The sequence below is a fragment of the Lagenorhynchus albirostris genome, chromosome 6 (assembly GCF_949774975.1).
Source record: "Lagenorhynchus albirostris chromosome 6, mLagAlb1.1, whole genome shotgun sequence".
Lineage (NCBI taxonomy): Eukaryota > Metazoa > Chordata > Mammalia > Artiodactyla > Delphinidae > Lagenorhynchus > Lagenorhynchus albirostris.
Window position 1 is genome coordinate 109,373,758 of NC_083100.1, and position 15,755 is coordinate 109,389,512.

At 42.4% G+C, this 15,755-nt stretch overlaps 1 protein-coding gene across 1 annotated transcript in view; it reads right to left on the reverse strand.

Annotated features, from left to right (window-relative positions):
• The window catches only part of CLASP1 (cytoplasmic linker associated protein 1), a 269,026-nt gene that overhangs the window by 139,576 nt on the left and 113,695 nt on the right, over window positions 1–15,755 (reverse strand). The window contains exon 9 of the mRNA XM_060153037.1: window positions 15,589–15,656. Coding sequence (XP_060009020.1) covers window positions 15,589–15,656 — 68 coding nt within the window. The remainder of the gene's footprint in view (window positions 1–15,588; window positions 15,657–15,755) is intronic.

The following is a 15,755-nucleotide window of genomic DNA, read 5'->3' on the forward strand; positions in this document are numbered from 1 at the left end:
CAATGAGGAGCCTGCGCACCGCAACGAAGAGTGGCCCCTGCTCTCTGTAACAAGAGAAAGCCCACATGTAACAATGAAGACCCAATGCAGCCAAAAATAAATAAATATTTTTAAAAATAAAATAAAATAAGAAAGTTGGTCACCCTCTATCAGTCTCTCCACCCAATTTTTAAAGGTTTAACTCTGAGGAGCAAATGGCCTACAATAAAAACCTCAGCTTCTCAGCACGGCCTACAAGGCCCCCGCCATCTCCCCTGCACTTTCCCCTCCAGGAATACCACACTGCTCTCGAAAACAAACTCGTCATGTTCGTAAGGTGATTTCCAATCCCAGAACCGCCCCCCTCGGCCTCCACCTGCCCATCACTGGGCAAACAACTGATTAGGGATGTCACATCTTCCAAGTGTCCAGATCACTATGTGTCTAAACAGGCCAATGCCTGTTTTAATAATATCTCTTTGAATGCTTACAGTTTTAAACTATTCCCTAAGGCATCTATACTGAAAATGGCACAATTTCAGAATCAAAGAAACAAAGCCAGGGTTTTATCACAACAGTAGGGGCGAAGCACTGAGCTGGGTGACAGTTTGCTGGAAGGAGGGCGGGTCGAGGATGGCAGAAGTCCGGGGCCACCAGCCCATTTAGAGAACTCAAACCTCCCGTCTCCCCGCCTACTCCTCCTGAGGCTGCTGTGAGAATCAGAAAACAAAAACAAACAAGAGACATTCGGGAAAGTGCTTTGAAAATACTAAAATACACAGAACCATAGTAGAAAATGGCTGGCATTATATTGTACAGACTGTTATGGGTCCCTTATTGACCATGGTTGACAGAGGAAGATTCAAATATGCCCCTGCTACAAGAAACAGCATTTAATCCTTGTTTCCTACTATACTTGCAGCTCCCTAGGGTAAAAAGTACCCTTTTAAATGCTTTTAAAGCCTGCATTTCGAGTAACAGTGACTAAGGAGACAGGTTATTGGAAAGGATTTATCAAGTGAGAGAACAGTCTTTATTTTAAAGTCAGAGCCACAAGGCTTTCTCCAAGGTCTTTAACATAAAATGGTCAACCCCATAATTATGTCTCCCTGTTGTTTAAAAAAAAAAAATCTACAAGATGACAACGTAAGACAAATGCTACTTATAAGTAACACACTTTCAAATCCTCAAATGAAGGGTTCTGAAAAGAGGTCACTTCAGAACGTGAATTATTTAGCTGTCCTGCCCAGGTTTTGATTTCCTACAGCAACTTAAGGTGAATACAGAATACTGTTAAAAGGGGTGAAATAAAAATGACCACTAGCAGTATATGCTTTCAATTCTCAACTTTAAAATATAATTAAGAAACATAATCCAGCATCTTCCAATATGTCCATTTTCGGCAAACTCAACCAAATTAAGACGACAGATATACACACCTTAACAATCTACGACAAAAGAACAGAGCCAATGAGCTGGACACATGCCAATTTCCCGGCAGGGAGACAAACGAACACTTGTTACTGTGCACAATTTATTCTGTGTAATACCTATTTTCAGCTGAAGGGCCTGGAAATATCCTTCAGAGACAACAAGTTAAAAGCCTGCCAGGAAGCCCATCCCACAGGAAACCTAGACAGGGATACAGGTAGTCCACAGCACGTCCAAGGCACTCTTCTTCCAACACAAACCTCCATCACACGGAGCTCTTTCATATCCTTTCAGCACTGCCAAAACCTGGCAAAACCTCCGTGGAAAGACTGAAGGCTAATCAATAAGACCTTTGTAAACAATGCTTCTTTCATAGTTTTTCAGTTCCATCTGCGCATTTTAAAAATGTAAATCTTTTAAAAGGAAAAAATTTTATACAATGATTCTCAAGACAGAAGCGGCACCCCTGCACTATTCTGATTTATATGTGTTTTTAATCTGCCCACCGTTGGGAAAACCATAAAAATTTCCAACCAGTAGAGTCCTTTCAAGACAGCCGATACTTATTCACAAATGTCTTGTAATTGCAAAATAATTTATTTTCATGAGCCATATACTGTGAATACACGAGAGCAGAAAAAAAAAGTTGAAAGCACATAAAATAAACAGAGGCTGATGAAAACACAGCTAACCTCGGCTCCCTGTGCCTACTTGCTCTCTCCTGGTCCTTGAAGGTCAACACTAACCTTAATAGAGCTGCAGCTTTCACAATTTTTCCTGCCTAAATGCAAATACTCGTAACAATTATTTTCCTAAGTTTCATCCATGATCTTCAGTTCTCAAAGCAACGATAAAATACCTTAAATATCTTATTTCCTAGTTAAGCAGCAATAATTACAAACACTTTCCAGAATATATTAGAATAGCCTACCTTTCCCAGTGGTCATGACCGTCAGTGACCGCGGTACAAATGAAAACACTGCTCTGAAAGCTACACCTGCTCACAGGCACTGACGCCTCAGCAAACTCTCCACCCACAGGGCTTCTTCAGTGCGATCTGAGCACCAAGGACAGCGGCTGCCCTTATTCCAAAATGAAAGCCTACACTCTGCAGAACAGTGATTGTTCAAGGGGCGGGGGCACCTTTCCCATCTGACGCAAGTCAGGGAGCCCTCTTTAACACTGGTGTCGAAAAAAATGTTAACCAACTACCTGACTCCCCGCCCCCCGGAAAAACAGAGAACGCTCTTAACATAAACTTTAAATGAGAAGAAAGTCACAAAGCTATGGCATTCCCACACAGATGATAAAGAAAGCTGTCAGCTGCAGCCTAAGCTACTTAAGCTGGCGCCAGAGACAGTCCCTTCCAGGCTATTTTAGGGGCGGTCTCCTTGGTGCAGCACAGTGCCCTTGCCAGTCTTGGAGTACACCATCCCCGCGGCCGTGACTACGGAATCACTTGCCTAAGATACTGAGCCAGAATCCCAAACCTCCTAACATGCAGAGTCCAGTAAACAAGTGGGGGGAGGGCTGGGAACCCATTATCGGACCTGATCCACTTATTCACAACCACTGTTTTTAAAGACTGCACAATAACGGCGGCTTAGCTTCTTAATAAAGAAAAGACAATCAATTTGCCTTTCAATGAATGCTTTGTCCCAGCTATGCTGGGCAACAGTTCAGATCTTACCTAACAATCCATCGTCACTCTATTCGTTTTCAGACCTTGCAGTTCTCATTTCCAACAAACTTAGAGATGATATCTAACGTTCTTCAAATTATAAAATTTTTTAGTAAAACGACAGAGGGCAGGCTGCATTTTGCAGCAAAATGACGCCCTAGATACATTACAATTTTCTGATTATCTGCTATCTAGCTTACAGTTTTGTTAGCAAATAAGTATTTTTCCTCTAGCTACAGATTTATTATGGAATTTTCAAGATTGAACCAGCATGATACTTTCATTCTTTCCTCATGAACATGTCAGCTTTGCTCAAGAAACTCAAAAGCATGCACATTTTTAACCAAATTAACAACCATGGGCCTCATTTCAATCAAATCCAATTAAAGAACATTAAGTGGCTGCAGATACAGGACAAATGACTAGTCTATAATTACTGGCTCTTTCATGCTGAAAACTCGATTCTCCCATGAGCATAAGCACATCTGCATGGTTTTTAAAACGTACACAGAAAATAATTTGCTTTTTAAAACCCACAGAAGGAAAAACTGTAATTTTTGCTTCAAGGGGTTTGCTAATTATACGGAGATGGAAAAAAAAAGAAAAAAGAAACATCTATAAAACAACATATTTTTAACTCCCATATTCTTGCCATTCAAAACTGAAAGGCCTTCAGGTAACCTAGCAACAAAAAAGAATCATACAAAGATGAAGTATTCTATTACAGACAGAACACCCATTTCCAGTTGCTGCTCAGATGCTTTTTCACTGCTGTTTAGTCACAAGTCTTACACTTCTAAAACATGAAGTCCGTGGCATTTATATAAATATAATCGATTACACATCTTAGAACAATATAATTTTGAACATGTCAAGAAATACAACCCAAGACAAAACCCATTTCTTCCCTAAGAGTATTGCTATTACATTAATAGTTCCTTTCAACTTAGCTCAAATCCAGAGCTTTTATTTCTTATCAAAGGAGCATTATTGTGCACAAGTAACAAAAGAAAAAACAGATAAATTAGAATTCATCAAAATTAAAAACTTAGATGCCAAGAAAGTGAAAAGACAACCCACAGATGGGGAAAAAATACTTGCAAATCAAATATCTGATAAGAGTCTTGTTATCTAGTATATATAAAGAACTCTTTTAGCTCAACGACAAAAAGACAAATAAACTAATTTAGAAACGGGCAAAGGACTTGAAGAGAGATTTTCCAAATAAGATCTACAGATGACCAACAAGCACATGAAAATATACTCAGCATCGTCAGTCATGAGGGAAATGCAAATCAAAATAATGAGATACCACTTCACACCCACTAGGATGACTGTAATTTTTTAAAAAGAAAGGAAAAAATGGTGTTTTTTGTTTTGTCTTGTTGGAGAGGATGTGGAGAAAACAGAACCCTCACACATTGCTGGTGGAAATATAAAATGTGGAAACCATGGTGGAAAACAGTTTGACAGTTCCTCAAGAAGAGGAATATGCAATTCTTCAAACACAGAATCACCACAGAATCCAGCAATTCCACTTCTAGGTATATACTCAAAAAGGATTGAAAACATGTTCAACAAAAATCTGTAAACTATTCACCATACCAAAAAGGTAGCAACCATCGAAATGTTCATCACTGGATGGATGGACAGGATAAACAGAAGGTGGTCCAGCCATGCAGTGGAACAGAGGTGCTGATGCACCACGACACGCACGAACCTTGAAAACATCATGTTAAATGAAACAAGTCACACAGACGTCAACACGTACTGTGTGGTTCCATTTACATGAAATGCCCAGAACAGGCACGTCTGTAGAGTAGATTCGCAGCTGCTGGGGCAGGGGTGGGGGTTAGGGAATTAGGAAGGTGACGGCTACGAACACCGCGTTTCTCTCTTGCGGTGACAAAGATGTTTTAAAACTGACTGTGGTGATGATTGCACATATCTGTAAATATGCTAAATATGACTGAAGTATATACTTTAAGTGGGTGAATTGTATGGTATGTGAATTACACCTCAAAAACACCACTTTTTAAAAAGTGCATTATCGTTAAAGAAAACGTGCATTAAATTTTAAATGTATACTCCAAAATCACCCAAAACTCTACAAGAAACACAAGTATGAGAGTTATTCACAAATGATGTTCTATTTATTAAAAAAAAAAATGAATATATCCCTGAGATGGAGCAATGGAGGAGAAACCTATCGTTTTGAGCACCAACCCCATCCGGGCACGGCTGGGAGCTTTACACCCGACCTCATTTACCCTGCAGAGCACAGGAGTGAGCCGGCTCCCAGGAGGGAAGCACGGTGCCCCGAGTCACACGGCCCGCGTGTGGGGGCAGAGAAGCCTTTCCTAAGGAGGAACGATGGCCACACTCGTCCACAGCAGCCCCTTTCGGCTTCTCCCTGACGCTCTGTCCACCTGTCCCGTGGGGGACTCGGGCACCCACACCCCAAAACGGACACCTGCTGTGGCCACACACAGTCACCACTCATTAAAGTGTCAGGTCCCTGTTGAGTCACTTGTTAAGTCCTCCTGCTGTGAACAGAGGCTGAATTTTCACAAATGGGGTTTGAGAGACAGTTCACTCAACAGACGGCTTGTCAGGTCAGCCTAGGAAATACACACGTACGAATCAAACACGGCGGCCTTCCATCCATCAGAACCCTGGCCCAAAGGCAGTTCAGGAACCTGGAAATGAGCCCCATGTTTCCATCCTCTCTTTGCCTTTGACTCATTTCTTCCTCAGGTCTAACTCTCATCTGGTACCCAAGAATCCATAGGGAAAAGCAGAAAACAAGGAGGACTGGGGTACCTCAGGTACGAAGTTTCCACGTATGCACTCTGTGTTATCAATAATAAGAGATTACAGAGGAAAACACTGATGCCCCTCAAACGAGCCAACCCCAGAGGACTCACCAGGACTAAGAACAGAAGACAGACGGAGGTGTTTGGGGCCTAGAATGCCCTGTACTCAGGGGGCTAAGAGTCCAATGCAGAAGAGGGACATCGGTCAAATCACCAAATGCAGCAAAGTAGGGGATGCTTGGAAGTGTCCAACAGGGAGGTCAGGGAAAGCTTTCTAGAGCCAGAGGGAGGGAACACTGAGCTGGAAAGGATGAGGAACAGCGAGATAAGAAAGAGGAGACAGAAGAGACGTGCACCAGGGTCTCAGAGGAAGGGTAATGAGGACAGGTGGCCCCAGGGGAGGGCCGGGATGAGAAGGCTGCAGGGCCAGATGGAGCACGGCTGCAGCAGGCCGCTAAGGACTGGGGGGTATCTTGAGAGCAATGAATTGAAACAGGAAGATTTTTTTTTAATCATGTGAGTAGTGAGGGCAGGAGGCAGAATCCACCTGCAACACAGAGCTGCTCGGAAAGCCTTCGTCTAACCCTATGGGACGGAAGCCCTCCCCACAGCCACCATCAGCACGCAGCTAACGTATGATGTTCACGCCTTTCCCTCCTCTTGAAACAAACAGGAGTCACCAACTGTAATTTGTTTTCCTCTGTTCTTATAAATTTATTTATTTAATTTATTTATTTTTGGCTGCACTGGGTCTTCATTGCTGCGCGGGGCTTTCTCTAGTTGCGGCGGGCGGGGGCTACTCTTCGTCGCGGTGCGTGGGCTTCTCATCGTGGTGGTTTCTCTTGTTGCAGAGCACGGGCTCTAGGCACACGGGCTTCAGTAGTTGTGGCTCACGGACTCTAGAGCACAGGCTCAGTAGTTGTGGCACTCGGGCTTAGTTGCTCTGCGGCACATGGGATCTTCCTGGACGAGGGCTTGAACCCGTGTCCCCTGCATTGGCAGGTGGATTCTTAACCACTGCGCCACCAGGGAAGCCCCCCCGTTCTTAAAAGTAGTCGATAACAACGGTGTGCTTATTTTTGGGAGATTAATGCTTGCAAAATTCCTAAGAAGAATATACCTAATCTGGAACTGATGCTCATTTTCTATATTAATGTTTCTACTAAAAAATACAGAAAGGGGGCTTCCCTGGTGGCGCAGTGGTTGAGAGTCTGCCTGCCGATGCAGGGGACACGGGTTCGTGCCTTGGCCCGGGAAGATCCCACATGCCGCGGAGCGGCTGGGCTCGTGAGCCATGGCCACTGAGCCTGCGCGTCCGGAGGCTGTGCTCCTCAGCGGGAGAGGCCACAACAGTGAGAGGCCTGCGTAACGCAAAAAAAAAAAAAAAAAAAAAAAATACAGAAAGGGCCAGGCCCACGTCTTGAACCCGACTTGAATGACATAATGTGTTCCAGCTCTTCTTCACTTACAGCCCATTATTTCTGATGAATGGAGGTGAAACAAGGCCTGGTGAAGCTGGGTGGCGCCCACATGGGGCTCCATTATTCTCATCTATGCACTTTAGCATACATTTAACATTTTCCAAATAAAGAAATGAAAAGGGAAGGGGGTCAGAAGACCTTGCTCTGAGGCCGCCCCCAGGTGCGCCCAGAGAGTTTGGCTACAGGCTGTGTCCACCTTCAAGGATCTGAGCAAGGATCCAACCTGCTCATACTTCTGAGAAGTGAACATCTCTCAGGCTAACATCAAAGTGACAGTGCAGGTAATACTTATAAATGTTTTTAACACTGTCCTGGCTGAAGGAAAAAGGAGACAGGAGAAGACCTCCTGGCCTCAGTCTCTTCCACCACAGAGCAGTCTTCATCCAGAGAGAAAGATCGGTCCCCTCATTTCGGCGACGTCGCACAACAGACCAGACCGGGGGGGAGGAGGCAGGGGGACCGCGAGCAGGTGGCTTCAGCAGTGCAGGCAAAGGGGCTGGAGAAGAGCGCTGGGGCCACTGAGAGGCGTCCACAGTCACAGGAGCCAGTGGCGAGGCACCAGGCGGGGAGGAAGGTGGGGCCTCCGGGGTGACAGGCAAGTCCTGATTCACACGCCTGGGTGGACAGTGGAGCGGTCGTCCACGGGAGGTGTACAGAGGGAAGCTAGGACAAGGTCATGTTGAGGTGTTCTGGGTTTTGTCTTTGGGACATGAGTCTGGGTACGTGTCTCCAATACATGAAGAAATGTCAGACAGGCAGCTCCTTCACATACGGTTAGCAGCATTGGACGCATTTATGGAAACATGTTATCTGGCTAGTAAACAGAGTTCCGGCCATGGAAAATTATAACCCAGAGGAGAGCACTGCCTGAGAAAGAGAAAGGCATAGAACCGAGCCAGCCTTAAGAATTTAGTGGCAAGTAGCAGAGAGCAAACCTAGAAACAACAGCCCAACAGCAGGAAAAAAACATCAAAAGGAGGTCAGGCCAGAGGAGGCAAGGAGGAAGGATGCTTCCAGGAGGAGGAGATGGGGCTCAGCAGTGTCCAGAACGGTGAGAGGCCGGGCAGGGTGAAGACTGGCAACGCCAGCGGGTGGAGTAGCGTGGCCATCACCCCGTAACAGCGCCGGCAGCTGTGTCGGTGACGTGAGCTGACCCCGAGCCTGGAGCAGTCTGAGGAGGTGACTAGGCGAAGAGACTGAGACAGGGAATACAGATGTTTAAAAAAGCAAACCACAGGACCAAGACGGAGTCACTTACACTAGGCCGCACAACCAGAGTGGGGCTGAATACCTAACCCAACTGCTGCTTCAACCTCCCTACCAACCGCGGTCTCACGCCGTCAGTCAGGAATTTCCCGGTCGGCACCAGGGAGGTCACCCGTCTCATGGGCGTCCTCCAGCCCCAGTGAAGGTGAGGTCACTGCCACACAGACCCGTCCCGTCCCCCACAGGTGGGTTACTTTAGCCTGAAATAATCTTTTCTGTTTATGTCTTCCTTGCCTTGCCTTTAAAAAACCTTTCCCTTTCTCTACTCCTTTTGGAGCAACCCCCCAGACACACACACCCTCGCTAGATGGGATGCTCCCCAACTCAAGACTCGTTCAGTAAAGCCAAGTAGATCTTTAAAATTTACTCAGTTGAATTTTGTTTTTTTTTTTTTTAACACAGACATCTCAGGAGAAGTTTGCTGTACAGGGGAGGAGAGAAGCAGAGCAATGAGAATGGCTGGAGATATACGTATGTGTGTTTTTACCGAACGACACTCGGCATGCTTAAGAGTCAACAGTCGAGACAGAGTGGGGGCGAAGGGTGAGAACAAGTGCAGGCCAACCTCTCTCATGAAGTTAGGTGCAAAAAAACTCCTCGACTGGGTACTCGCAAACCGAACACAACACTGTATAAAAAGAACTGTACACTATGACCAAGTGGGATTTATTCCAGGTATGCAAGAGTGGATTATTACCTGAAAAAAATCCATCAATATAACGTCACAATATCATCAGGCTAAAGAAAAACAATATCAATTGACATCAAAAAAAGCATTTGAAAACAAAAAAAGCAACACCCTAAAAGGAATCCAGATTGGAAAGAGAGAAGTAAAACAATCTCTATTCACAGATTAAATGACCTAGTATATAGAAAATCCTAAGGAATCCACTGGAGAGGAAAAATCTAGCTAAAAAATGGGTTAAGCAAGGTTGCCAAATACAAGATCAAATATAAAATTCTACTTTATTTCTATATGCTGGCAAAGAACAATCCAAAAATAAAATGAAGAAAAGAATTATATTTCCAATATGACCAAAAAGAATAAAATACTTAGGAATAAATTTAACCAAAGTCGTGCAAGACTTATAAATTGAAAACTACAAAACATTGTTGAAAGAATTCCAAGACCTAAATAAATTGAAAGGTATCTTACATTAATGGATTAGAAGGCTTAATGCTGTTAAGATGGTAATATTTCTCAAACTGGTCGACAGGTTCAACACAGTCCCTACCAAAATCCTGTAATTCATATGGAAATGCAAGGAACCCAGCAGAGTCAAAACAATCTTGAAAAGAAGAACAAAGTTGAAAAGCACAAACTTCAACCCAAATGTCCTTCAACTGTTGAGTGGATCAACAAAACATGGTGTATTTATTAAAAAAAAATGTTATTCAGCCATAAGAAGGAATGAAGTACTGACATATGCTACCAGGTGGATGAACCTTGAAAATATTAAGTGAAAGAAGCCATACACCATATGATTCCATTTATATAAAATGTCCAGAACAGGCAAATCCACAAAGACAAAAGACAGGTTGTCAGGGACTGGAAGGACAGGGAAACAGCTAGTGCTAATGGGCACAGGTTTTCTTGGGGCTGCTGACAATTTTCTAGAATTAGACAGTGGTGATAACTGCACAATTTTCTGAATATATGAAAAACCACTGAATTATGCACTTTCACAAAGTGAATTTTTTTGGTATGAATTATATCTTAATATTTAAAATATGCTGATGATCAGGCTTCCCTGGTAGCGCAGTGGTTTAGAATCCGCCTGCCAATGCAGGGGACACAGGTTCGAGCCCTGGTCCGGGAAGATCCCACATGCCGTGGAGCAACAAAGCCCGTGCGGCACAACTACTGAGCCTGCGTCCTAGAGCTCGTGAGCCACAACTACTGAGCCCGTGAGCCACAACTACTGAAGCCTGTGTGCCTAGAGCCCGTGCTCCGCAACAAGAGAAGCCACCACAAAGAGAAGCCCGCGCACCGCAACAAAGAGTAGCCCCCGCGAGCCGCAACTAGAGAAAGCCTGCACGCAGCAATGAAGACCCAACACAGCCAAAAATAAATAAATAAAATATGCTGATGATTTCAGAAAAAAGTCCAACACCCATTTGTAATAAAAAGCCAGATAAGTAGGAATGAGGTAGTAGAACTACCTCATCTTGCTAATGAACACCTACAAAAAGACCTACAGTTAACATCAAACTTAGTTATGGAAAACCTAGGACTGGGAACCAGGCAAGGAGGTCCACTCTCACCACCCTTATTTTACATATGGCAGAAGTTCTAGCCAGTGCAATAAGGCAAGAAAAGGAAAGAAAAAGTATACACATCTGAAAGAGACAAAACTGCTCCTGCTTGTGGATGACATGACTGTCTATGCAGAAAATCCCAAGGAGCCAACAAAAACTCCTAGAACTAACAAGAAAGTTCAGAAAGGTTGCGATACAAGCTGTATAAAGAGCAAGCAGGAGAAACCAGAGGGTGGATGGGTTGAAATAAGTAGAAGACTCAATGGTCTGAAGTCCAGAAGAGTTCAAAGAATGCTTTTACACTGGAAGTCAGTGGGCAAATAAAAAGGAGAAGCTGGGTCGGGGGGGGCACTTTTATTCTGCTGCTACTGCAGCTTCTCTATGCAACCTGCTACCTAAATGTTCAATGGCTCCAGCAAAGAAGAAAATGAGGTGGTTTATTTTTTGACAGCAATTAAACACCTTGCTGGTCTCCCAAAGTTACTGATGAGAGACCAAGCTATTTGGGTTAGGAATTCTAAAACCTTTATATATGCGCCTTTCCGTTATTCTATTCTGGCTCTAACAATTAAAACAGTAAGTCTACGCATCAACAGGCATACCTCGTTTCAGTGCACTTTTTCATTACTGTGCTTTGCAGGTACTTCGTTTTTTTGGTTTTGGTTTTTTACAAATTGAAGGGTTTGTGGCAAACCTGCGTCAAGCAAATCTACTGAAGCCATTTTCCCAAACAGCACTTGCTCCCTTTGTGTGTCTGTGTCACATTCTGGTAAATCTCACAATATTTCCAACTTTTCCATTATTACTGTATTTGTCATAATGATCTGTGATCAGTGATCTTTGATGTTACTACTGTAAAAAGATTATGACTTGCTGAAGGGTCAGATGATGTTTACCATTTTTTTAGCAAATAAAGTATTTTTTAATTAAGGTATGTACACTGTATTTTTTTCCCAGATATAATGCTATCGCACCCTTAAAAGACTACAGTATGGTGTAAACGTAACTTTTATACGCACTGGGAAACCAAAAACTCCATGTGACCCATTTTATTCGCTTTACTGCAGGGGTCTGGAACCGAACCTGCAATGCCTCCTAAGTATGCCTCTACAGTAAAAAGCTGAACAGGTCTCCAAGAAATTTTGAGTTAAGGCTTTCTTACAATCTGTTATTTTTTAACACAGAGCCTAAGAGAACTGTTTCCATCCTCAACCCTACCCCTATAAGCGCACACACACACACACACACACACACACACACACGGACACACACGGACACGCACACATACATATGCACATTTCACAAAAATAAGGAAACGGGGGGCAATATTCACACCTGGACAATTAGAATAAAACGTTGCTGGGATGCTCCCAATGCCACAGGTTTTTGGTATTCCTGATGATTAAATCATATTGTCAGTTCATTAAAACTCACAGAGTATTCAAGATATATGTGAATCAAGCCATCATGCTGTATCCCTTAAACGTATACAGTGATGTAGGTCAATTATTTCTCAATAAAACTGGGGAAAAAATACTCATGGAGTGCATATATATAATCTTCTAGGCAAGGCCTCCAACATGGTGTGGTCTTTCTCCCCATTGCCAGCACCATAATGAGATTCTGTCTCATATATAATAAAGGCAGGAAGCACAAACTTGCTTTGCTGCCACCAATGCTACCTCCTTGCCCATTACTTTCCATCTTGGTGTCAACAAGTTTTAAACTGGAAAACCACACGAATACACACACACACAATTAAAAGCATGTGTCAAGCCGGTCTCTTCAATAAGTGATACTGGGAAAACTGAACAGCTACATGTAAAAGAATGAAATTAGAACACTCCCTAACACCATACACAAAAATAAACTCAAAGTGAATTAAAGACCTAAATGTAAGGCCAGACACTATAAAACTCTTAGAGGAAAGCATAGAACACTCTCTGACATAAATCGCAGCAAGATCTTTTTAGACCCACCTCCTACAGTAATGAAAATAAAAACAAAAAAAAACAAATGGGACACAATTAAACTTAAAAGCTTTCGCACAGCAAAGGAAACCATAAACAGAAAGAAAAGACAACCCTCAGAATGGGAGAAAATATTTGCAAATGAAGCAACTGACAAGGGATTAATCTCCAAAATATACAAACAGCTCATGCAGCTCAATATCAAAAAAACAAACAAGCCAGTGAAAAAAACGGGCGCAAGACCTAAATAGACCTCTCTCCAAAGAAGACATACAGATGGCCAACAAACACATGAAAAGATGCTCAACATCACTAGTTATTAGAGAAATGCAAATCAAAAGCACAATGAGGTATCACCTCACACCAGTCAGAACGGCCATCATCAAAAAATTTACAAACAATAAATGCTGGAGAGTTCGTGGAGAAAAGAGAACCCTCCTACACTGTCGGTGGGAATGTAAACTGGTGCAGCCACTATGGAGAACAGTATGAAGGTTCCTTAAAAAACTAAAAATAGAGCTGCCATATGATCCAGCAATCCCACTCCTGGGCATATATCCAGAGAAAACCATAATTCGAAAAGATACATGCACCCCAGTGTTCACTGCAGCACTATTTACAATAGCCAGGACATGGAAACAACCTAAATGCCTATCAACAGAGGAATGGATAAAGATGTGGTATATATATATATATATATATATATATATATATATATACACAATGGAATATTCTCAGCCATAAAAAGGAATGAAATAGTGCCATTTGCAGGGACGTGGACAGACCTAGAGACTGTCATAACAGAGTGAAGTAAGTCAGAAAGAGAAAAACAAATATCATATAATATCGTTTATATGTGGAATCTAGAAAAATGGTACAGATGAACTTATTTGCAAAGGAGAAACAGAGACACAGATGTAGAGAACAAACTTATGGATACCAAGAGGGGAAGGGGGGGGTGGGTGGGATGAACTGGGAGATTGGGTTTGACATATATACGCTACTATGTATAAAACAGATAACTAATGAGAACCTGCTGTACAGCACAGGGATCTCTACTCAATGCCCTGTGGTGACCTAAATGTGTAGGAAATCTGAAAAAGAGTGGATATATGTATACATATAGCTGATTCACTTTGCTGTACAGCAGAAACTAACACAACATTGTAAAGCAACTATACTCCAATAAAAAAAAATAATAAGCGTAAAACAAAACGAAATAAAAAACAAAAAAATAAAATACAAAATAAAAGCACACGTCTAGCAATTGGCTGGACAGCTCTGCCCACACACACTGTCAACCCCCCTCATCACTGGTCTCAGCTCTACCAATGATACAGTTGAAAGCACGTAGAAAAGTATATATAAAAGTAGAGGGTAATATGCAGAAATTATGCCATGGTTAAAACTGCATACAAATTATACAGTTATAGGAAAATTAATTAGAATACAGAAAAATGAAAACTGATTTGCTGGTGATAGCAGAATCATAATTAATCTTTCTTTTAATACTGTAACGATTTTACAAATGTATGAAAAAGAAATTTTAAAAAAGCATTTTATAAGAAACATGCTATTTAAAAACAAATTCCGTACTGGTAACGACGGGTACACAACTAGAGTGTGAGCTTAAAGACCTGGATTCTGTTTCCTGCTCTGCCCTCAAGTACTACGTCCCTTTGCAGGAAATCACTCAAACTTCTTTAACAGCCTCAAGATAGTCAAAATCTGAAGGCTACGCTATGATCTCAGATCCCTAGCAATCCTGAAACAGCTATGATACAATGATGTATCCAACGTTAGAAAACTTCTTGTTGGCAACGGACTTTCTGATGACTTCCAAACGTCGTTAAGGATAAAGAAGAGAAAAAAAAACAAAGTTCTTACCCTCATGAATAAACAAAAAAACAGTTCTGCAGTAATATTCATTAAGGAGGAAAGTCACGCCAGGTGAGGGCAGAGAGCGTTCCCTTACAACACTGGGTGCGCTGTTCTGGACGCCTGTGTAATGAAGCAAGACTGCAGCCGAGCTCTGGGTGGGATAAGAAGGAAGCCCTAATGACAGCTGGGAACAAGTGCCTCGAGCAGAAGGAATCACAAGCACAGAGGCCCTGAAGCAGGAGAAACATGCTAAAAATTAGCAAGGAAGCCAACAGGCTGGAGCCAAGAGAACTTTCAGGAAGAACAATGGTAGATGACCTCAGAATGGGGGCTGCAGGTCAGGCAGGGCCCGGTGGGGCACCGAGAGTCACTGCGCTGGGAAACCTCTGGGGGATTCTGATGAACAAGGGATTAACGTTACTTGCACTACATTCTAAAGGGATCAGTCTGGCTGCTGAGTGAAAAACAGACTTTAGGTGTGGGGAGAGAATAAAATCAGGAGTGCAGGCAAAACACCGTGATGGCTTGTACTAGGAGGAGAGGAGCAGTTATACAGGGAATCTTTGGGATTCTAGATGTATTTTTAAAAATAAAGGCAACAGGATTAGCTGATGGATTCAGTGTAGGTTATAAAAGAAAGTCAATGACAACTCCATAGTTTCGAGCTTGGGAAAGTAGGTAAATGGAGGTTAAATCTTGAGACCTAGAAACTCCTATCAAGGTATCAAATTCAGCTATTCAGGAATAGCATATAGTGTAAGTAATACTTATGCTAAAAGTGGAAGTGAAGAAGCAAAAGTAGAATGGTTGCTTTTTCTACTCACCATTTGCAGACTGTATCATGTTTCCAGATTTTTGGACTTCATCAAATTTTGTAAAAATTACATTCAACCTGTATGAAGAAAAAAAATATATATATATATTATACAAACTATTAACCATATTACAATTACATTAGCATATTTACAATCATAGTATACACTGAAGGTGA